The 22,833-nt window shown below is 37.1% G+C and overlaps 2 protein-coding genes across 3 annotated transcripts in view; one reads left to right on the forward strand and one right to left on the reverse strand.

Moving 5' to 3' along the window:
- The first annotated feature begins 1,704 nt into the window (after window positions 1–1,704).
- LOC131953181 (zinc finger Ran-binding domain-containing protein 2) lies at window positions 1,705–6,341 on the forward strand. Of its 2 annotated transcripts, XM_059316248.1 has the most exons (8): window positions 1,705–1,869; window positions 2,942–2,994; window positions 3,226–3,331; window positions 3,417–3,579; window positions 3,741–3,902; window positions 4,046–4,359; window positions 4,958–5,059; window positions 5,365–6,341. In XM_059316248.1, the coding sequence occupies exons 1-8, from the start codon at window positions 1,811–1,813 to the stop codon at window positions 5,369–5,371; spliced, it is 966 nt and encodes a 321-aa protein (XP_059172231.1). In that variant the 5' UTR covers window positions 1,705–1,810; the 3' UTR covers window positions 5,372–6,341. The 2 variants fall into 2 exon arrangements, with proteins under 2 accessions (XP_059172231.1, XP_059172230.1); XM_059316247.1 differs by having other exon boundaries at window positions 4,958–6,341.
- A 3,783-nt stretch (window positions 6,342–10,124) lies between these two features.
- LOC131953169 (cholinesterase 1) overlaps window positions 10,125–22,833 on the reverse strand; it is a 57,531-nt gene continuing 44,822 nt past the window's right edge. The window contains exons 4-11 of the mRNA XM_059316225.1: window positions 22,484–22,669; window positions 21,845–22,047; window positions 20,458–20,602; window positions 18,537–18,644; window positions 14,810–14,883; window positions 13,991–14,111; window positions 11,884–12,019; window positions 10,125–11,308 (exon numbers count right to left, since the gene is read on the reverse strand). Coding sequence (XP_059172208.1) covers window positions 10,876–11,308; window positions 11,884–12,019; window positions 13,991–14,111; window positions 14,810–14,883; window positions 18,537–18,644; window positions 20,458–20,602; window positions 21,845–22,047; window positions 22,484–22,669 — 1,406 coding nt within the window. The 3' untranslated portion in view covers window positions 10,125–10,875. The remainder of the gene's footprint in view (window positions 11,309–11,883; window positions 12,020–13,990; window positions 14,112–14,809; window positions 14,884–18,536; window positions 18,645–20,457; window positions 20,603–21,844; window positions 22,048–22,483; window positions 22,670–22,833) is intronic.

Raw genomic sequence — 22,833 nt, forward strand, 5'->3', positions numbered from 1 at the left:
TATTTTATTTTTACAATTCAAAATTTGAAGCCTTTTAAATACTTTTGCCATTTTAGGCACATGAAAGTAAGTAGCAAACAGCAAAAGACGTTTGAAAACAATTTTAGTTATCATGCAAAAATGAAACAAAAAATCCGCCATTTTTAATTTTTCGGAATTTTTAAAAACACTAATAGTTTAATTAATTTATGCACTTATAGCAATAAAATTTAAACTGCTTATAGTTCAGTATATATTATCACTTTCATGACAACATTTTAATCATTTTAATAAATGTACTGGTGAGACTAGGTCTGGAAATTGCCCTCTTCTTAGTATTCGAACATTTTTTTAAAATTTGCATTTCTTTTTAACCATAAACCAGTTCCAGTGTGACAAAAGTTTTACTCTTACAGAAAGAACAAATACGGAAAATATGGTGGGAATTGTATTGTTAATATAAAAGTATTAGGCTTCTTGGTGCTAAAATCTGTGAAATGAGAAAAATAGCAACAATTATCAAAAAGTAGGTTACAAAATACCATTTTAGTGTAATCTGTACAGCCGATTGAAGAAAGGTTTTGGGTGTTTCCGAGGTGACGGAAAATACGTTTAACAAATAGGCTTACATGAGAAATCCAGTTTTCTAATGATGCCAAAGACAAAATGAAGACGGATATCGAACTTTTCATAGAGAACATGTAAGATGCTTTTTAAATTAATAGGGTCATAAACACTTTATTTTAAACACACTAAAAATTTGTTTTTTTTTTCTAAAAAGTTCTTATTATCTTAATTAAAAAATTGTTAAAGAATCTACAAGTTCAAGAACACCATTATGACGAAAAATCAGGAAGCTGAGCATATATCGAGAAATTCTAAGACTCTGAAAGTATTGAAGAAAAGTGCAGGTAAATCTCATACTACTGTGGCTTTAATTATATCATAAAATAAAGTTTGTTGACTTTTCGGGGGTAATGATGCTACATAATGTAGGCCTCCAAATAGTGACCAAAGATTTAACTTGTTAGAGTAGTCCTTATAATGCCTTATATTATGTGTGGCTTTTGATCAAACAGAGTCACTGCGTTTAAAAGTGACAAATTCGTAATGGTTTATTGGTATTTTTAAACACAATTAAGAAGCAACATAGGCCTACGAATCGGAACCTATAGGCCCTTTTAAGTGCGGGTTCGTGTTATAAATTAAAGGCTGATACAAAGGGCTTTTTAGTTTATATCGATCTAGAGAATTATTTACCGGATGAGATTTGTAAAGTTACCTATAGTCAGATCGGCTCAGAGCTTATATGCCAGATATGGTTTGTCATAAGGTTGTGTTCTAAACTGGCATTTAAAATATAAATATACATATAAGACATATTTTTATCATCAAATTGATACCACTACTACAACTTATGCATATGTATATTTTTTAATATACCTTATTAGAAACAAGAGAACATAAATTATTAACCATAAGATTTCTTTCACTGTACTTGTCCAAACAAGCAATATAGTTAGTTAGACAAATAACATAAGCATATTATATCATTATATTACTTTATATAGCTTTAAAATAAAATAAAAATTGAACTTTCCAGAAAAAAACATTTTAATTGCTTGGATTATATATTACAATATGAACATGGCCTAATAATTTCTATACAGATGCTGTGTGGTAGTAAAATTGATTTGGCATGCATTTTTCTTACAACCTGGGCTGCAAGCACTAAAAAAAAAGGTAGTCCATAATTCCTGTCTTAAAACAACCCTCGGCCAAAGACATTTCTGCTTTGCTGACACATAATTTATTAAATTTTACATTGCCGATGTCTTCAAAGGAACGATTTAAACCAAATGAAGGGGACTGGATCTGCCCCGATACCAAGTATAAATTCATTGTCAATTAATTTTTATTTTTTTTCTAGCTATTTTTGGATTTGGCTCACCTTACTCCTGATTACTTACCATATCTCAGTCCAATACTCAATCAGATTCCGACCCCCGAGTGTCTACACAATTTTGTTTGTATACTACTTCTACTGTATAGGATGTCAGATGTCATGATAGATAAGCGGGCTATGTAAATCCACAATTTGGGAATCTTCTTTTAAAATTTAAGGGTGTTAGATTACTGCTGTGGTAGTTAACTAAAAACACAAACATGACTAATTGTCGTAATTGACTTGCTGTCTGTACTAACACTACCACAAGCCATATAATTTATTAGGCCCTAAGTAATATTAAGAATTATTAAGCAAGTCCTACCCTAGCCCTAATTTAGTAATTTCTGATCATAGCACTAAGTCTAAAGCTGAGATTAGTGGTCATCCATTTATGATGTCCAAAAACTTTTTAGGCAAATTCTAGCAGGAAAAAGATTAGGCCTATGTTTTGCATCTTCTGTCTACCAGCCTAGGGCTGAGGTGGTGAAGCTTCTTCAGAGTAGTCAATTCAAAATCTTAAACCCTTCCACTTTTTATATCACTCACCCCCCCCCCCTCCCCACACACACACTAAGATGTGGGCATGCTTAAAAATTTAGACCTCAAAATGTGTACGCCTACGTTTTCTGTAGGCACCTACCTATTAGTTTCTAACTAATAAACAGATATATTTTCAGTAGGCCTATCTAATCTGTTTATTTTTAGGCCTAAAAAATTAAAATTAGAAAACTATAGGCCTAATAAATGTCGGAGTAAAGATTTTGTTTTTGAGAGATTTTTCCCATTACTAACCAAAAACTCCTGTAAAGTAGGCCTATTAAACACCCTGACCCCTATCCATGTGGTCATCATAAATTGATGAACCCTTATGATTCTATCAACAATCTAGACTCTAGACCTAACTTAATATTTTCAGAAATCATCTGACATCAGTATTACCATTACTTCATCATAGCATAGAAAATATTTACTATGATGCTTCATCTAACAAAAATTATTTTAAATTTTTTTTAGATGTGGCAATGTTAATTTTGCACGACGACCTGAATGCAACAAATGTGGGAAAAGTAAGTAAAAATATCTGTTTATTATTTAGTTAAGAAGGTCTAGCAGTAGCAGAATGGAGATCAAATAGTAAATTAAAAAAAAATTCCAAATGAATTTAAATATGTTGCCACTATAATACTATTATTATATTATGGCTTAATTAAATTCTGTTTACTCTGTTGGTGTTCACAGCTATTACTAAAACATGTTGTGATTTAGTGTTATTGAAATCTTTTATTTTTGTGTTAAAGATCGTAAAGAAGGGACTGTTTTTAAAAAAGGTGGGACAGAAATAGGCAAGCAGTTAGCAGAGAAAAGTAAAGGGCTATTTAGTGCAGAGGATTGGCAGTGTAAAAGGTAATAATATAACATACAATTGATTCAGTTTTAATTCAAATATGAATGCAATGTGTGTGGCATAGAGATACACTTATCATTTCAGCTGTGGAAATGTGAACTGGGCCAGACGTATGACATGTAACATGTGTAATGCTCCTAAGTATGGCAGAGTTGAGCAACGTACAGGCTTTGGGGGAGGTTACATGGAAAGAGATGAGGTGATAGAATACAACAGGAGAGAAGAATCGGATGATGAGTATGATGAGGTACCTAGTGCAGCTTAGGACTAAGATAAATATCAAACGAATGGCAATTGTAAAATTAAATTATATAATAGATATTATATATATATTAATATATATATATATTTATATATAGAGTTGACAATTGAAAAATACAATTGGCATTTTGTTTTAAAATTCAAAAGTTTGGTCGGAAAAAGAAGAAATTTAGAGGAATGAGAAATAGCACGGAAGAAGCAAGTAATGGTAGTAAACAGCCAGAGGACAAAATTCAAGATGAGGGTGATGAAGAGGAGGAAGATGATGAAGACGGTGATATTTCTAAGTACAAGCTTGATTCAGACGAGGTTTTAATTTTTTTTTTAAATTCTAAACTTACTCATAAGTTTTAGGCTTATTATATATATATATTTTTTTTTTAGCAATTGCTACAGTTAAAATAATATTGTAATGTAGAATAGTTTTAAAACCTTTTTGAATTGTTTTGCAGGAGGAAGATGATGGTGATGTTTCAAAGTATAAGCTGGACAGTGATGGAGAAGATGATGAAAAGAAAGACTCAGACTCATCACATAAAAATTCATCCAGTTCAAGTTCATCTAGCTCTAGTTCCAGCTCCCGGTCTAAGTCTTTGTCCAGGTCTCCCAAGTCTCGGTCCAGGTCTGACTCGCCAGAATCAAGATCGCGCTCACACTCTGGAAGTAGAAAACTATCTCATTCACGCAGTCGAAAGCGATCTCGTTCCAGCAGTAGAAAACGCTCTCGATCTGGCAGCAGAAAGCGCAGATCACGATCTAGGTCCAGGTAAAACCAGGGTGTAACAACTCTAGGTAAACCCTACAAGGTCAATATCAGTTTTCATAATTCTGTTGTTCTGTATTGACAGGTTGGCGTACTCTGTGTGCTTGTTACTTTGGTGTAAACCATATGTTTTAATCATTTGATTTCAGTGCAGCTAGTTGTTCTAGCTCTGTTGCTAGAGCTTTGTTTTTCTTGTTCACATTTTTTGATTGGATATGAATTTTGCAATGCCAGATGATGTGCCAGTGCTTTAATCCTCTCAAAGGATTTAATACTTTGAAACCCAGAGTACTAGTGGGGATGTTTGTAAAAGTTCATTGGGCTTTTTTTTTAAGTCTGACATTCAGTAAATTTAATAATTTTTAAGAAAATGTTTAAATATACATTTTGGAAATGATTATATACTTAATTTAAAAAGTTCTATTTCTTAACTGTAAAATTACTGTTCACATTTGAATCACTAGAATGTAGCGCAGTTTCAAAGTATAAAGTTAGATTGAGAAGTAAATGATCTTCTTCTGTGCCATACAGTTTCAAACCTGATGATTATTCCTAGTTTTAAAGCATTTGTGCAACCCAATTTACTTTTTTTTAACATCAGGTCTGGAGATAAGGACATAAAGAAAGGACATCAAGACCATTCAAGCTCTTCTGGTTCCAGGTCGAGGTCCCGCTCTCCTCATTCTGGCTCGAAACGGTCGAGGTTTGATTTTGGGCTGAGTGACATATGTCATCAGGCTTTTATGTTGTGTTTTGTTTAACTTTTTTTTGACAACACTGGAAGTAAACTATTCCCCACAGCTGTATGTTTCTAGGATTTGAATAAACCATCATTTTATATCATTTAGTTGTTTTTTTTAATACATTTTTTAAAAAGTTTATCTGTGAAGGACTCACATCAAAACAAAATACATACGCTTGGGGAATTTTTTATTTTTTTATTTATTTTATAGTTAAAATGTATGTTGTTGATTTTGTTAACTTTTAATTTTTACATTTTTTTAACAGGCGTTAAAGACTGAGTAAAGTATAATTGAGCTGCAGGATTGATTTGAGTAAAGTACGTTCAGCTGCAGGATTTGACTGCCACCACGATTCTCCCTTGTGAGCTAAATATTTTGTAAGATTATTATAACTTTTATTAGCCTGCAATCTATGTTGTAATGTTCTAATTGATCATGGTCCTTGTAATCTGTCATTAATACATTGCTGTCATCCTTTCCATTTCCTTGCTAATGCAATAAACAAAAATTAAAAGAAAGGATGATACCCTATCATGAAACATGATGTGTAGACTACTTGGAGAAATTTGTATCTTATTAAATGATAGAATATTTGCTTCTCATGGTGTAATTAGGAGGAAAATACTGCAGTATTATTTTTCGGTTAGAATCTATGATGAAATGCCATGCTGTTTTAAGTGCGGTACAAACTGGGTCTCTACAAGAAAAGCTAGGTTAGGGAGTTAGTTTGATGAATGAATGCCTGTTCTAAAGCTTGTACTGTGGTGTATCTGGTGTAAATATCAACTGCTAGTCTTCCATGGTGAAAAGGATGTTTTTTTCTCAACCCAAGCTAACATTCATTATAGTACCAAATCTTATATCATCTAGTTCAACATACCGGATTTTTAATAGATTGTAAGTGTAGACTAGTTTTAAACTACTAATCTCAGGTAGGATGATTTTGTCGCTGTTTTAACAACTTTATATCGGTTTACCCTTGAATTTGGTGGTATTTGGGTGAATACAGAAAACTGGTTGTTTTACTTTGTAATGACATGTTTAAAAATATTGAAATATTTTTACATTTAGATATGTGAATAATGTACAGTTATGTGAATGACAAAAATTCATGTGGAAATCTGTGAACTGTGTCAGCTGAGTTTTGCTACGAGCTTTAAATAACTGACCATTGATTGTAGCTTTTATGTCCTAGTGGTTTTTGTTGTTACTACTTCAACAATAAATGTTTACTGAATACTTGTCTGCTATTTTAACATCTTTTGTGTTTCTCATGTTGGTTCTATATGACACAATGTGGCAGTGACTAATGGCAGAATTAAGAACTGAATACAGTTCCGGTAGTTGATCAAAGATAGCGGACACTCAGACACTCACTACCAGTTACTCAGTTGTTTCTCACTGCTACATGAGTGGCACAGACGTTCAAACTGCCTTCTTGCATGACTCCCTAATTCAAACTGAACATTTGGATACAAGATTTTATTTACCATTTTGAGTTCACTTTCCTAATTAATATACTGGAACTAAAAATAAAATGAACAGCATCTTCGCTGTAGATTAAAACAAAGGAGTTAATGAGTGCCTGTGGATGAAAAAAAATTTTTCTAGAGAATTTTCCTAGTGTAGTATTGTGCCAAAGTAATAAAATACATGTATACGCTATAAATGAAAGATAGTCAATTTAACATGAGCGTTGATGAGATTTGTAGCAGTGAAGTGGTTCTGGTGGATCATCTGTTACATCAATATAAATCACATAAAATGTACAGTTTTGATACACCGGAGGTCAAACTGCTGCAAGTCAGGAACACGTGAACAATATTTAATCCTGTATCAAAGGAGAATGACAAATTTGGTTTTGAGGGTAAGGTAAGCGCTGTGAGGTCATATGTTCAAATCAACTACTGGAATTAAAAAAACAAACATTTTACATGAACGCGAAATATAAATAACATAGTTCATGCTGTTGTATCTGCTTAAAATAATACATGTACACCTATACATAATATATAAAAGTATAGTATTTCATTAAGTAAAAAAAAATTCCGAACAGCAGTTTCTTTCACCGTCAGATCATGTCTAACTAAAGAAACAATTGCACTGTGTGCTTTGGTCGTGAGTGATCTCTGTAAACTTTTCTCAAGGCATCAAAGATCTTGTATCACGGGGCAGGTGACGGCAAAAGTCTGAAATGATGTCAAGCCAAATCAGAGACTGGTCTAACTTGACCAGTACGTTTCAAAAGCCCTCCACTTAGAAAAAAATGTCCCACCCTAAGAAGCCCCTAAATTGACTGGCTTATAACCGATCTTTGTTTTTATAATTTCAAAATGCCATGGGGTGATCTTACAAAGTATTTAAGGGGAATTTAGGTGGTGTTTCTACTTTGTAAACATTCTTAGGCCAGGGTAGGAAGAGAAGCAATCTGCCAAACATTCCCGCCACAGCACAGCGGCAAGCAGACCTCGCAGATGTAAGAAAGGATAGGTTATGCGCTGGTTATTTCAAGTAGACTATATCGAACATTGGCCAAAGTTCTGGGTGAAATGACTGGCCAATTCAGGAACTGGCTAAACTTTGAGCTTTGTTGTGTGTAGGCTGTTGTGTAAAACCTTAATTAAACATGGGTTACAAACCTAAAAAGGAAGTTGAAAAAAATACGTTAAGTTCAATATTTACAGTTGAAAAGAAAAAATGTACAACGGATTGTAAATACAAGGAAAGTTCAAAGTTCCAGATTTTATGGATGAGGAAGGAGACGAATATTTAATATAAACTAACCTCGGCACTCGGCAAATGATTTTACAGTACACAACAACTGTGCAAACAAATATCAAATTAATTTTTTCACATGGATATAAATGTATAAAAATAGAAAATTGTTATTTTATTATGTACCGCATTTCTAACAATAAAACATGAGCTAAATATAACAACGATTTAAACACAACTTTTTCTCTAGGCCTACAATAGGACTACGAGGCCCAAACTAAGGTGGGTGAACCCCGCATATCCCACAAATGCGAATATCGAGTCTAAATGCACTCACTGGATCAATAAAACAGCAATTATTTCATGAATACTTGTACACTGGATTAGCTGAACAGAACATCACTATATTTAACGACATACTTGACTTGTCACTATGATTATAAAACTAACGCACACAACTATTGGTAAACATGACTGTGCACTCTAAGGAAGCTTCAGTATCGATATCATGAGGATAATAAGCGGTTTCACTTGCCAGGTTGGATTTGGTAGCATGTAAATAACGATTACTTTCTTTTGATATTTTATGCATACATTGTAATTTACATAAATGAAATGAAAATAAAACAAGTTTTTTTTCTAGATATAAAACGCAAAGTATAAATAGAAAACATGGCCGACTTTGGAATATTTTCCATCCTCCTACATAGATGTGCATGTAGTTTTTTTTTTCAAATGAAATTAATATTAAATATCACAACCTTTGAAGTTCCTGATCCCCCCCCCACACACACACACTTTATGCTCCCTTTTTAATATGTATTTTTTAAGTGCCTTTAATACTTAAAGTATATTAAGTATATATATATATATATATATATATATATATATATATATATATATATATATATATATATATATATATATATATATATATATATATATATATACTTACATACACATACATATATATTAAAACATTAATGCCATTGCCGTAGTTGTATGGCTTATGTGTACATACAAAAATATGGGCACTCACCTCTACAAGTACTTTTTTAAAATAAGTTAAAAACATTGCACATTTACAACTAAAGTTTTTAAAAACAAAGTTCAAGACAATGTGCCAAATGTACAGAAATGCAATACAGTCGTATATACATAGAAACGTTTTTTTGTTCACAATCAGGTCACCGCTCAACACATCAAGAGATAAGTATCAATCGCCATCGCTAAAACCTCACAAGTAACATTATCAAGATTTTAGTGTATGGGAACGGCGCCAAGCTTGCTTGTAGTATTATTAATCCAAACTTAAAACATATATCTGAGGCATTATAAAACTTTAAACACAGTACATGTAGTTATGTAATTTAGGCATTCTGTAGAATAAAAAAATAGCAACACACACACACACACACACACACAGAGGCGTAGCGACCCTTCCCGGCGCCCGGGGACAAACTTTTCGATTTGCACCCCCCCTCAAGATTTTGATTTGCACCCCCCCCTCAAACTTTCGATTTACACCCCCCCTCGAGATTTTGATTTGCAACCCCCCCCCTCAACTTTTCAATTTATTTTTCCAACCCATTTTGGCGCCCCCTAAGCTCGGCGCCCGGGGACATATGTCCCCCTCCCGCCCCCCCCTCGCTACGCTACTGCATATATATATATATATATATATATATATATATATATATATATATATATATATATATATATATATATATATATATATATATATATATATACACAATGTCATGAAGTCGTCTCTACCTCAGAAATATTACTCTTCAACCCTGGTAGCACAGGCGAGAATCATTTGGTGATTTCTACAACAGGAAGTTCCTAATACTGACAGTACCGGACAACACCACTAAATATTGGAGTTCTAATACTGACAGTACCGGACAACACCACTAAGTATTGGAGTTCTAATACTGACAGTACCGGACAACACCACTAAATATTGGAGTTCTAATACTGACAGTACCGGACTACACCACTAAATATTGTAGTTCTAATACTGACAGTACCGGACAACACCACTAAATATTGGAGTTCTAATACTGACAGTACCGGACAACACCACTAAATATTGGAGTTCTAATACTGACAGTACCGGACAACACCACTAAATATTGGAGTTCTAATACTGACAGTACTGGACAACACCACTAAATATTGGAGTTCTAATACTGACAGTACTGGACAACACCACTAAATATTGGAGTTCTAATACTGACAGTACCGGACAACAGCATTAAATATTGAAGTTCTAATATTGACAGTACCGGACAACACCACTAAATATTGGAGTTCTAATACTGACCGAGCCAGGATTTCTAGAAAAATATTTTTTAAAGTGACATTGAAGTATGGAATATTTTATGTTGCTATTTTAAGCATTTTAGAAACAATATGTTGTGAAGTAGTTAATGTATGTTTGACAAAACAATTTTGACATAACTATCTTGGTTAAAAAACTGATTTGTGAAGTCAAGTAGAGATGGGGGAGTATTGAACAAAAGCACACAGCGGCCTAGATGTTGAATATTAAACACGGACGAATCCAATGGTAAGTGGGCTGGGTAACATCACACAGCTTACACATACATTGTACATCTCGCCTTCTGTCTGCCAAGCCCTAAATCTGTACACGCCATCTTTCCCATCATTCTTCTAAACTCTTAAATAAATAATTATCTCGATTTTTATACATGAAATGGTTATCTCACTAAATGTGACTTCTTGTTCAAGAGCTTGCCGACTTGCGGATTTGCCAGGTTGACGAAAGTTAATGTTGGCCGTGGTTACCAGGTTGGCTTAATGGAGCCTAATGCTTGTCAGTTTTTGACCAACAAACTGTACACAGTCGCGCAGCACCGGCGACTTTTGTAATAACATCAACATATGAAATGACGTCAATCGGTTATGGAATGCCATTCAAGGGTATCAGGAGCACCGTGTTTGCTGTCAACTTTGTACAGATGCCATTGTGTCAAGTATGGGATGTCAAGTTCTATACATTGACCACAACAAGTGGACACACGGCCCGTCACTATAAAATGGGCTGACCACTGCTGACACTGCTTTGTCGTATCAACGTCTTCACCTGTCTCCGTACCTGGCAGTAGCAAACGGACAACAACACCGTCAAAATAGACAGCCCTATACACGCCGCTATGAGGATCCAGCTGCCTGATATATGGCTACCGATATAAGGGGAGGATCTCTTCATCAAATCGAGGCTGATGTTCGTCTGCTTGAAAATTTTCGCTTCCGCCTCTTTCAGTAAATGGACGTCTTTTCGCAACTGGTTTAGATACAGGTTGGGAACATGGCGATTCCAGAATTCCATTTTTTCCGTTTTGAACGACATCTTGGACCGCATGTGAACGTGGTGGTCTTTAGACGTGATCTGCGTGTACACCGGTGACGCCTTAGTGTACGGTGTCATGTGAAAATGTTCCTGTGGTACTAAAGATGGCAGCCTGTCAAATAAACAAAACAAATCCGTTTATTTAGAAAAGGACACAAATTTAAAAAGAAAGTTTATAACTATGAGTACAACACTTGTATGTTTACACAATCAGCAGAAGTATAAAAATGTATGGGCTAATCTACACCAATACGATCCCTTGATTTCATGACGTCATTACAGATTTTTTTTTGTACGGACTAGACATCTTCTACATACGGGAGATTATAGTATAGCTGTAACTGTTAACCTTTTATTGATTTTACAATGACATTAAACTATATATAAATTCTGCATAAATTAAATATAAATGCTTGCACATATTCAGACTGGGATAAATGAATTTTAAACAATTGCGAGACCACGCATAGTGATATGAGACCACACCAAAAAGCCATTCATTTTGCTGACGTCTTTCCACGCGAGGTCAACAAGAATAGAACACAATAGCGCTGCGTGACGTCACACCGAATTGGGGTGAGTGCGTGTCATGTGAGATTGTCCGTGACGTCATCATTGGTCATTCCCAAACCACACGACAAGATGCACCTCTAAACGCGCGATGAGCAACGGTCTAAATGTGCTCACCCATTTTGTGCGAAGTTTGCCCACATCTGCATGAGTTTCTCCGACATGTTTTGGTCCGTGCCGTCGTACCGGAAGTTTCCGTAGCCGGTGATTGGGTAGCCGGACAGGTAGAAAAGCTCTGCGCCGTGAATGACCCCTGGAAAAAAAAAGTTTAAAAACGTAAATAACAATCTAGTTTTGTTATAGTTTTTTTGTTATCTAGTTATGTCGTTTGGGTATAAAGTACAACACGCCACTAGAGAAACATTTGTCGCTTAGATATAAAGTACAACACGCCACTTAGTACAGACTAATTCTGTTTGTTTTTAAGTTTGACAAAATGAAGCGTGGGATGCGCATTTGCATCGTTCATTAATTATTCATTGGACGTAAACAGTTATTTAATGATACAGACTCTCTACAAGACAATTAAAGACACAGACTCTCTACAAGACAGTTAAAGACACAGACTCTCTACAGTTAAAGACACAGACTCTCTACAATTAAAGACAGACTCTCTACAAGACAATTAAAGACACAGACTCTCTACAATTAAAGACAGACTCTCTACAAGACAATTAAAGACACAGACTCTCTACAGTTAAAGACACAGACTCTCTACAGTTAAAGACACAGACTCTCTACAATTAAAGACAGACTCTCTACAAGACAATTAAAGACACAGACTCTCTACAATTAAAGACAGACTCTCTACAAGACAATTAAAGACACAGACTCTCTACAGTTAAAGACACAGACTCTCTACAGTTAAAGACACAGACTCTCTACAATTAAAGACAGACTCTCTACAAGACAATTAAAGACACAGACTCTCTACAAGACAGTTAAAGACACAGACTCTCTACAAGACAGTTAAAGACACAGACTCTCTACAGTTAAAGACACAGACTCTCTACAGTTAAAGACACAGACTCTCTACAGTTAAAGACACAGACTCTCTACAATTAAAGACAGACTCTCTACAAGACAATTAAAGACACAGACTCTCTACAAGACAGTTAAAGACACAGACTCTCTACAGTTAAAGACACAGACTCTCTACAATTAAAGACAGACTCTCTACAGTTAAAGACACACTCTCTACAGTTAAAGACAGACTCTCTATAGTTAAAGACAGACTCTACACTTAAAGACAGACTCTCTACAGTTAAAGACATACTCTCTACAGTTAAAGACACAGACTCTCTACAATTAAAGACAGACTCTCTACAATTAAAGACAGACTCTCTACAATTAAAGACAGACTCTCTACAGTTAAAGACAGGCTCTCTACAATTAAAGACAGACTCTCTACAATTAAAGACACAGGCTCTCTACAATTAAAGACAGACTCTCTACAATTAAAGACAGACTCTCTACAATTAAAGACACAGACTCTCTACAATTAAAGACAGACTCTCTACAGTTAAAGACAGACTCTCTACAATTAAAGACACAGACTCTCTACAATTAAAGACGCAGGCTCTCTACAATTAAAGACAGACTCTCTACAATTAAAGACAGACTCTCTACAATTAAAGACAGACTCTCTACAATTAAAGACAGACTCTCTACAATTAAAGACAGACTCTCTACAATTAAAGACAGACTCTCTACAATTAAAGACAGACTCTCTACAATTAAAGACTGACTCTCTACAATTAAAGACGCAGGCTCTCTACAATTAAAGACAGACTCTCTACAATTAAAGACAGACTCTCTACAATTAAAGACACAGACTCTCTACAATTAAAGACGCAGGCTCTCTACAATTAAAGACAGACTCTCTACAATTAAAGACAGACTCTCTACAATTAAAGACACAGACTCTCTACAATTAAAGACAGACTCTCTACAGTTAAAGACAGACTCTCTACAGTTAAAGACAGACTCTCTATAGTTAAAGACAGACTCTCTACAATTAAAGACAGACTCTCTACAATTAAAGACACAGACTCTCTACAATTAAAGACAGACTCTCTACAATTAAAGACACAGACTCTCTACAATTAAAGACAGACTCTCTACAATTAAAGACAGACTCTCTACAATTAAAGACACAGACTCTCTACAATTAAAGACAGACTCTCAACAATTAAAGACAGACTCTCTGCTATTAAAGACCTACCACCGAACTCGTCGTAGACGGACGAGTAGTCGTAGTTGTAGAAGTAGACGGTGACGTTTCTGTCTACCAGCAGGTCAGCGGTCATCTGGGTCGGTGCCGCGATAAAGTAGTCACCCACAATCTGAAAACATGGTTTAGACCGTCTTAAAAGTCACCCACAATCTGAAAACATGGTTTGGATAGTCTTAAAAGTCCCCCACAATCTGAAAACATGGTTTAGACCGTCTTAAAAGTCACCCACAATCTGAAAACATGGTTTGGATAGTCTTAAAAGTCCCCCACAATCTGAAAACATGGTTTAGACTGTCTTAAAAGTCCCCCACAATCTGAAAACATGGTTTAGACCGTCTTAAAAGTCCCCCACAATCTGAAAACATGGTTTAGACCGTCTTAAAAGTCCCCCACAATCTGAAAACATGGTTTAGACCGTCTTAAAAGTCCCCCACAATCTGAAAACATGGTTTAGACTGCCTTAAAAGTCCCCCACAATCTGAAAACATGGTTTAGACCGTCTTAAAAGTCCCCCACAATCTGAAAACATGGTTTAGACCGTCTTAAAAGTCCCCCACAATCTGAAAACATGGTTTAGACCGTCTTAAAAGTCCCCCACAATCTGAAAACATGGTTTAGACCGTCTTAAAAGTCCCTCACAATCTGAAAACATGGTTTAGATCGTCTTAAAAGTCCCCCACAATTTGAAAACATGGTTTAGACCGTCTTAAAAGTCCCCCCCCCCCCCCACAGTATGAAAATATATTTTAAAATGAATACAACGAGCCTTAATTAGGGGACCAATTAACAGAACAATCAGCAACTTACTTCAATAAAGCCTTTTCTTATTTCATCGTCTTTGAAGTCATATGGCCATCGGTAGTACTGTTCCAAAACATTCTCTGAAATAAACATAAAGATATATACATGTAAATAGTGAATGTATATATGTATTTATATATATTTGTGTGTGTGTGTTTAAGTTATATTAGCTCTGGCTTTAGATGTTTAATTTACTAGCGCGTGAATCTAAAGTTTACAGATTTCGTCAAGGAATCGAAGCCTACCCAAGTTTCAAGGGTTACATCATTGGTAAAACACAATCATTACAAGAATTCGATGTTCGGAGCTGATCATTACAATAATTTGGTGTTATTGCCGCTGATAACACGAGACACAGACGAGCCACGGACGAGCCCCCACACAACACCCCCCCCCCCCCCCGTCTAATCCTAGAAAGGCAGCACTGTGAAGGTGGAACCTGCAATTAACCCAGAAACACAGCCAGGGCGACCCGTACTCCTCGCACGTCACACCGATCAATGGGGGGGGGGGGGCGATCAATGGGGGGGGGGGGGGGAAATCTCTGCTCACGCGTACGTTTGGCCTACAGTGCTCGCGATGACGTCAAACAACAACAACAACAGAAAACAAAATACAATAACAACAGACAACAGACAACAGACGACAAACAGCAGAACAGAACTGCAGACAACAAAATACAACAAACAACAGACAACAATTTCGTCGTATTTAGCCCAGAGTTAAGGTTCACCTATGAGTGATATCTTGCCTCTTCAACCACCCCCTTTCTTCCCACACCTCACAACCACAGCCGTATATCGACTAAAGAGATCAGAATCACCTAAAATCACACGACAAACGTCACCTCGCTCCCCGAACAATAATCCTGACACAAATCCACATGGATTTGTTATCTCCAGTGGCGTCGCTAGGTTTGGTGTCACCCGGTGCGGCACTTTGTGGTATCACCCCCCCCCCCCCCAAGAAAAAAGGATATATATATATATATATATATATATATATATATATATATATATATATATATATATATATATATATATATATATATATATATATATGTGTGTGTGTGTGTGTGTCGGCCTCTATAGGCGTATAATATATGCCGCATACACGTACATGTATGTTCATAAGCTTTAATCACTGCACACTTAACAGTACCAATGTTTATCTGTTGTCTGTTAATAATACAGTTGGATGTAGCATTGTTTTCTCTTTAGTTAGTACTGTCACGTCATATTGTGTCACCCCCACCCTCTTGTAATAATTGTCGATTTGTACATAAAATTCTATTTAACTTATCATTAATAAAACTAGCAAAAAGCAATTTTCTTCTGTACATTTAGCAATTTTTTTTACCATGGTGTTCTCCTTAAATGGTGTCACCCGGCGCGGTCCGCACCCCCGCCCCGCCCTCGCTACGCCTCTGGTACAAAGTTTCTCAACACCACCTCCCCCCCTTCGTAGTATAATGCCCCAACAATCAGACAATTCACTAATTAGGTGCGTGACGTCATTTACGTACGACCCTCCTCCCACCACTGGTTTAGACCAATCGTTGGCTAGTTTGACCAGCGTCCACACCGACCTGATCTCCCCTCCTGGGAAATATAACGAAACATTGTTAGTTGCTTGCATTGTTGGTGTGTTGGTTGGTTGGTTGGTTGGTGTGTTAGTTGGTTGCATTGTTGGTGTGTTGGTTGGTTGGTTGGTTGGTGTGTTAGTTGGTTGCATTGTTGGTGTGTTGGTTGGTTGGTTGGGGATATTCCCGAACGCAACATTAATTTGTTGCTGCGTTTGGCGGTTGTTAGATTTTACTTTAAAAATCCTACACTCCGGAAATTCCCAAACATAACATTGATTTGTATTAGCCGTATCGACCAACGACCGGTTAAGCCGGAACAAAAAACAAAACCCAACGACCGTTGAACGACCGTGCCCGGGTTAACTGCTCTAGTCGCCACCGGCTGCAACATTATTTTCCCATTGATGTGAGGCAGACAGATGGGCGTGGCAACTTCCGGTCTAGTCGACAAGAGGTGCCAGTTTATTGTAGTCTCGTAAGACTGACAGATCGATGGAGGGTCGATCACGGACGATTCGTGGGTCAACTTGCCTAATTAGGGTTGCCTAATGATAGATTGGTTGGTGTCTGCTCAGTTGCCGAGCTGGTCGGTGATACAAGGGTGTTAGTGTGGGGTACTTGTAATACAAGTTTTAGTTGGTGTGGGGTACTTGTAATACAAGTTTTAGTTGGTGTGGGGTACTTGTAATACAAGTTTTAGTTGGTGTGGTGTACTTGTAATACAAGTTTTAGTTGGTGTGGGTACTTGTAATACAAGTTTTAGTTGGTGTGGGTACTTGTAATACAAGTTTTAGTTGGTGTAGGGTACTTGTAATACAAGTTTTAGTTGGTGTGGGGTACTTGTAATACAAGTTTTAGACAGCTTAGTGTCGGTATGCTTGTCCGTTTTAATGTATGCCTGTCTTGATGTCTGTCGCTGTTAAAGTCTGTCATGATAGACTTCTGTCACGATGGCCCACTGTCATCATGGCCCGCTGTTATGATGGCCTACTGTCACAATGGCCCACTGTTATGATGGCCTACCGTCACAATGGCCCACTGTCACAATGGCCTACTGTCACGATGGCCCGCTGTTAAATTTTGTAGTATTAATCCAAACTTTAAACAGATACCTGAGGCATCATACAACTTGAAACACAAAACATTCAGTTACGTAATTGAGTTGAATGTTACCTATGGTAGTTACGTAATTGAGTTGAATGTTACCTATGGTAGTTATATAATTGAGTTGAATGTTACCTATGGTAGTTACGTAATTGAGTTGAATGTTACCTATGGTAGTTACGTAATTTAGTTGAATGTTACCTATGGTAGTTACGTAATTTAGTTGAATGTTACCTATGGTAGTTACGTAATTTAGTTGAATGTTACCTATGGTAGTTACGTAATTTAGTTGAATGTTACCTATGGTAGTTACGTAATTTAGTTGAATGTTACCTATGGTAGTTATGTAATTGAGTTGAATGTTACCTATGGTAGTTAGGTAATTAAGTTGAATGTTACCTATGGTAGATGGTAGTTATGTAATTTGGTTCAATGTTACCTATGGTAGTTACGTAATTTAGTTGAATGTTACCTATGGTAGTTATGTAATTTAGTTGAATGTTACCTATGGCAGTTAGTAATTTAGTTGAATGTTACCTATGGTAGTTATGTAATTGAGTTGAATGTTACCTATGGTAGTTATGTAATTAAGTTGAATGTTACCTATGGTAGTTATGTAATTGAGTTGAATGTTACCTATGGTAGTTATGTAATTGAGTTGAATGTTACCTATGGTAGTTAGGTAATTAAGTTGAATGTTACCTATGGTATTGGTAGTTATGTAATTGAGTTGAATGTTACCTATGGTAGTTAGGTAATTAAGTTGAATGTTACCTATGGTATTGGTAGTTATGTAATTGAGTTGAATGTTACCTATGGTAGTTATGTAATTGAGTTGAATGTTACCTATGGTAGTTATGTAATTAAGTTGAATGTTACCTATGGTAGTTATGTAATTGAGTTGAATGTTACCTATGGTAGTTATGTAATTTAGTTGAATGTTACCTATGGTAGTTATGTAATTTAGTTGAATGTTACCTATGGTAGTTATGTAATTGAGTTGAATGTTACCTATGGTAGTTATGTAATTGAGTTGAATGTTACCTATGAGGCTCCTGATGTCCGGCAGGTCAACGCTCAGGCCACTCATCACGGCCAGCAGACGAGGCAGACCTGTCCGGCCCACGCCGAAGTTGTTCAACAGGGGGTCGGCTGCGAGAGATCAGCAAGTTCAAGGTCAAACACAACAAGTTGAGATTTGTGAACACAACAAGTTGACATTTGTGAACACAACAATTTGACATTTGTGAACACAACAAGTTGACATTTGTGAACACAAGATGACATTTGTGAACACAACAAGTTGACATTTGTGAACACAATAAGTTGACATTTGTGAACACAACAAGTTGACATTTGTGAACACAAGTTGACATTTGTGAACACAACAAGTTGACATTTGTGAACACAATAAGTTGACATTTGTGAACACAACAAGTTGACATTTGTGAACACAATAAGGTGACATTTGTGAACACAACAAGTTGACATTCGTGAACACAACAAGTTGACATTTGTGAACACAATAAGTTGACATTTGTGAACACAACAAGTTGACATTTGTGAACACAATAAGTTGATATTTGTGAACACAACAAGGTGACATTTGTGAACACAACAAGGTGACATTTGTGAACACAACAAGTTGACATTTGTGAACACAACAAGTTGACATTTGTGAACACAACAAGTTGACATGTGTGAACACAACAAGTTGACATTTGTGAACACAATAAGTTGATATTTGTGAACACAACAAGGTGACATTTGTGAACACAACAAGGTGACATTTGTGAACACAACAACTTGACATTTGTGAACACAACAAGTTGACATTTGTGAACACAACAAGTTGACATGTGTGAACACAACAAGGTGACATTTGTGAACACAACAACTTGACATTTGTGAACACAACAAGTTGACATTTGTGAACACAACAAGTTGACATTTGTGAACACAACAAGTTGACATTTGTGAACACAACAAGTTGACATTTGTGAACACAACAAGTTGACATTTGTGAACACAATAAGTTGACATTTGTGAACACAACAAGTTGACATTTGTGAACACGACATGTTTAGTTTGATGAACACGAGCAGTTTAGAAAACAAAAGTTTGAGCTGTATTAAAACAAAAGTTTGAGCTGTATTAAAACAAAACTTTGAACTGTATGAAAACAAAAGTTTGAACTGTATGAAAACAAAACTTTGAACTGTATGAAAACAAAACTTTGAACTGTATGAAAACAAAACTTTGAACTGTATGAAAACAAAACTTTGAACTGTATGGAAATAAAACTTTGAGCTGTATGAAAACTACAAGTCAAGACCTACGACAATGTGTATCAAGAGAGATAACACTGTCCACACAAAATGGGTCGAATACTGTTATAGGACCCACATACCTAGAATGACCCACATACTTACAATAAAACTCACATACTCGCAATAAGTAACACATACCTACGGAGTGGTCTAGCGGTAGAGAGCTGGACTGCTAACCCGTTAGTCTCGAGTTCGAATCCGGGTTCAAGTCAGTAGACCGTACCTGAGTCCACCCAACTCTGATGGGTACCTAACTCACGTTAGGGAGAGTAAAGGCGGCTGGGCATAGTGCTGACCACACTATCTCTTCATATGCCGAGGTCACAGAAACAAGTGAACTACTTCACTTGCCCCATAGACCGTCAGGATTGAAAGGGAAACTTTACTTTACTTTACTACCTACACTAAGACCCACACACATACAATAAGAAACACCTACATTAAGACCCAAATACCTACACTAAAACCTACGTGCCTACAAAAAGACCAACACACCTATAAAACGACCCACTTACCTACAATAAGACCCACACACCTGCGATAAAAACCACATACCTACAATAAGACCCACTCACCCGCTACAAGACCCACGTACCTGCTATAAGACCCACATACCTGCTATAAGACCCACATACCTGCTATAAGACCCTCGTCAGTTGTGGTGCCTGTAAGAATCTCCTGACCGTTGATCTCACCTGTCGCTGCCAGACGCTCAGGTGTGTCAGGTAAAACTCGGCCATCGACCACTGGTCTAAAGGGCGGCACCAGCGATACTGGGTGCTGGGAATAGAGGGGTCATAGGTTAACTGACCAGTACACAACAGAGGGTCATAGGTTAACAGACCAGTACACAACAGAGGGTCATAGGTTAACAGACCAGTACACTAACAATTACAAAGAAACTTGTAACTGCAGTTTTTGTAAAGACAAAAAGACTAAAGAGAGCCGATAAATATGATTTGACTTTCTCAATAAAGAAATGTTAAGCTTTCCACGTCTATCAAATGCTGTTAGTGTTATAAATAAAACAACGAATCAGTCTCCAGCCGTCAGACAACTTCCGGTCTAGATTTGTTGTCGACCAGCAGACGATATAGCGCGAGCTTGTCAGTGTACGGCCACCTCGGATATTATGGACGGCCACCTCGGATATTATGGACGGCCACCTCGGATATTATTTATGAGAGTACATCGGGACTTCCCGCTGAGATAGCCGCAATGAAAAGTTCGTGTTTCAAAAACCTACTGATGAATTTATGGATTATTTTGTTTCTAGTTCCTATAGCTTTAAAATCTTGGAAGCGTAGCAGGGGGTACCTAAACTGTTGAGTACTTTATATATATATATATATATATATATATATATATATATATATATATATATATATATATATATATATATATATATATATATATATATATATATATATATATATATCAGATGGGACTCACGAGACTACGAGATCCCAAAATTGTAGTTCAGGCAAACAGAACAGTCAAAGCTGACAAAAAGTACAATTTCGATACATAAACAGCCAATTTTCTAACAAAATTAAGGTAATGTTTCCAGCGAAAGTTTTTTCAAACTTTGAATGTCATAAAAGGAGGATACATCCATATGCCATAAAGGGGTAATATCAGTGGCGTAGCGAGGGGGGGGGGGGGGCGGGGGTGCGGTGACACCATTTAGGAGGGTGACACCAAGGCAAAAAATAGCAAAATATATAGAGAAAAATGATAATTCCACTTAATTAAGTGATTAATTCGAGTGTTTTAAGAGCAAATTTCACAAATCCCGACAAGGGTGGAGGGGGGGGGGGGGTTGCTAATCGAAAGTTTGAGAGGGGGGGGGTGCAAATCGAAAATTGAAAGTTTGTCCCCGGGCGCCGGAAGGGTCGCTACGCCTCTGGGGGGTGACACAATTAAGTGCCGCACCGGGTGACACCCGCCCTCGCTACGCCACTGGGTAATATATCCCAATGTCATAAAAGCATGTTACATCCACATGTATCCATGCTTTACCTCCGGCTGATCGTAGATCACTTTCTGGATGGCCTCCGATGACTTCTGCTTCAAGCACTTCTTCACTTCTGCCGTACCGTTACCGTAGCAGCCGACCGCCGCAGTGAAGAGCTTAAAGTAGAAATTGGAGGCGGCCGGATGACGCGTCACCGCCCAGTCGGCGAATGGGGAGCCGCTCTGCTGGATGGCCCTCGTGAACAGACCTGAAAAACAAAGGCTGTGTCAGCAGACGACCAACAGAAATACAACACGTCGTGAGTGTCCTTCACACGTGGGACATCTGACACAAATCATGATTGGGTCGTGAACAGCTGTACATGACCTTTACCTAGCTGTAACTGACCTTTATCTAGCTATAACTGACCTTCATCTAACTGCAAATGACCTTTATCTAGCTGCAAATGACCTTTATCTAGCTGGAAATGACCTTTATCTAGCTGCAAATGACCTTTATCTAGCTGCAAATGACCTTTATCTAGCTGCAAATGACCTTTAGTAACTGACCTTTATCTAGCTGTAACTGACCTTTATCTAGCTGTAACTGACCTTCATCTAACTGCGCATGACTTTTATCTAGATGACCTTTACCTAGCTGTAACTGACCTTTATCTAGATGACCTTTACCTAACTGTAACTGACCTTTAGCCATGGGCATAAGCATGAGGAGCCCCACACTGCAGCCACCCGCACTGTGTCCGTCTATGGTGACGCGGCTGGGGTCGCCGCCAAAGTGGTGGATGTTGTGCTGGATCCACCGCAGCGCTTCCAATTGGTCCAGCAGTCCCAGGTTCCCGGGGAAGGCGTCGTCATTGGTCTCAAGGAAACCTGAAACAAAGGCGGCGTCATTGGTCTCAGCCTGAAACAAAGGCGGCGTCATTGGTCTCAGCCTGAAACAAAGGTGGCGTCATTGGTCTCAAGGAAACCTGAAACAAAGGCGGCGTCATTGGTCTCAGTCTGAAACAAAGGCGGCGTCATTGGTCTCAAGGAAA

The sequence above is a fragment of the Physella acuta genome, unplaced genomic scaffold (assembly GCF_028476545.2).
Source record: "Physella acuta isolate Inbredline_101_S28 unplaced genomic scaffold, ASM2847654v3 ptg000913l, whole genome shotgun sequence".
Classification (NCBI taxonomy): Eukaryota; Metazoa; Mollusca; class Gastropoda; family Physidae; genus Physella; species Physella acuta.

Coding starts and splice junctions, on each gene's coding strand:
- LOC131953181 (XM_059316247.1), top strand. CDS start 1,811: ATGTCTTCAAAGGAACGATTTAAACCAAATGAAGGGGACTGGATCTGC. Junction 3,580..3,740: donor CGGATGATGAGTATGATGAG/GTACCTAGTGCA, acceptor AAAATTCAAAAG/TTTGGTCGGAAAAAGAAGAA. Junction 4,360..4,957: donor AGATCACGATCTAGGTCCAG/GTAAAACCAGGG, acceptor TTTTAACATCAG/GTCTGGAGATAAGGACATAA.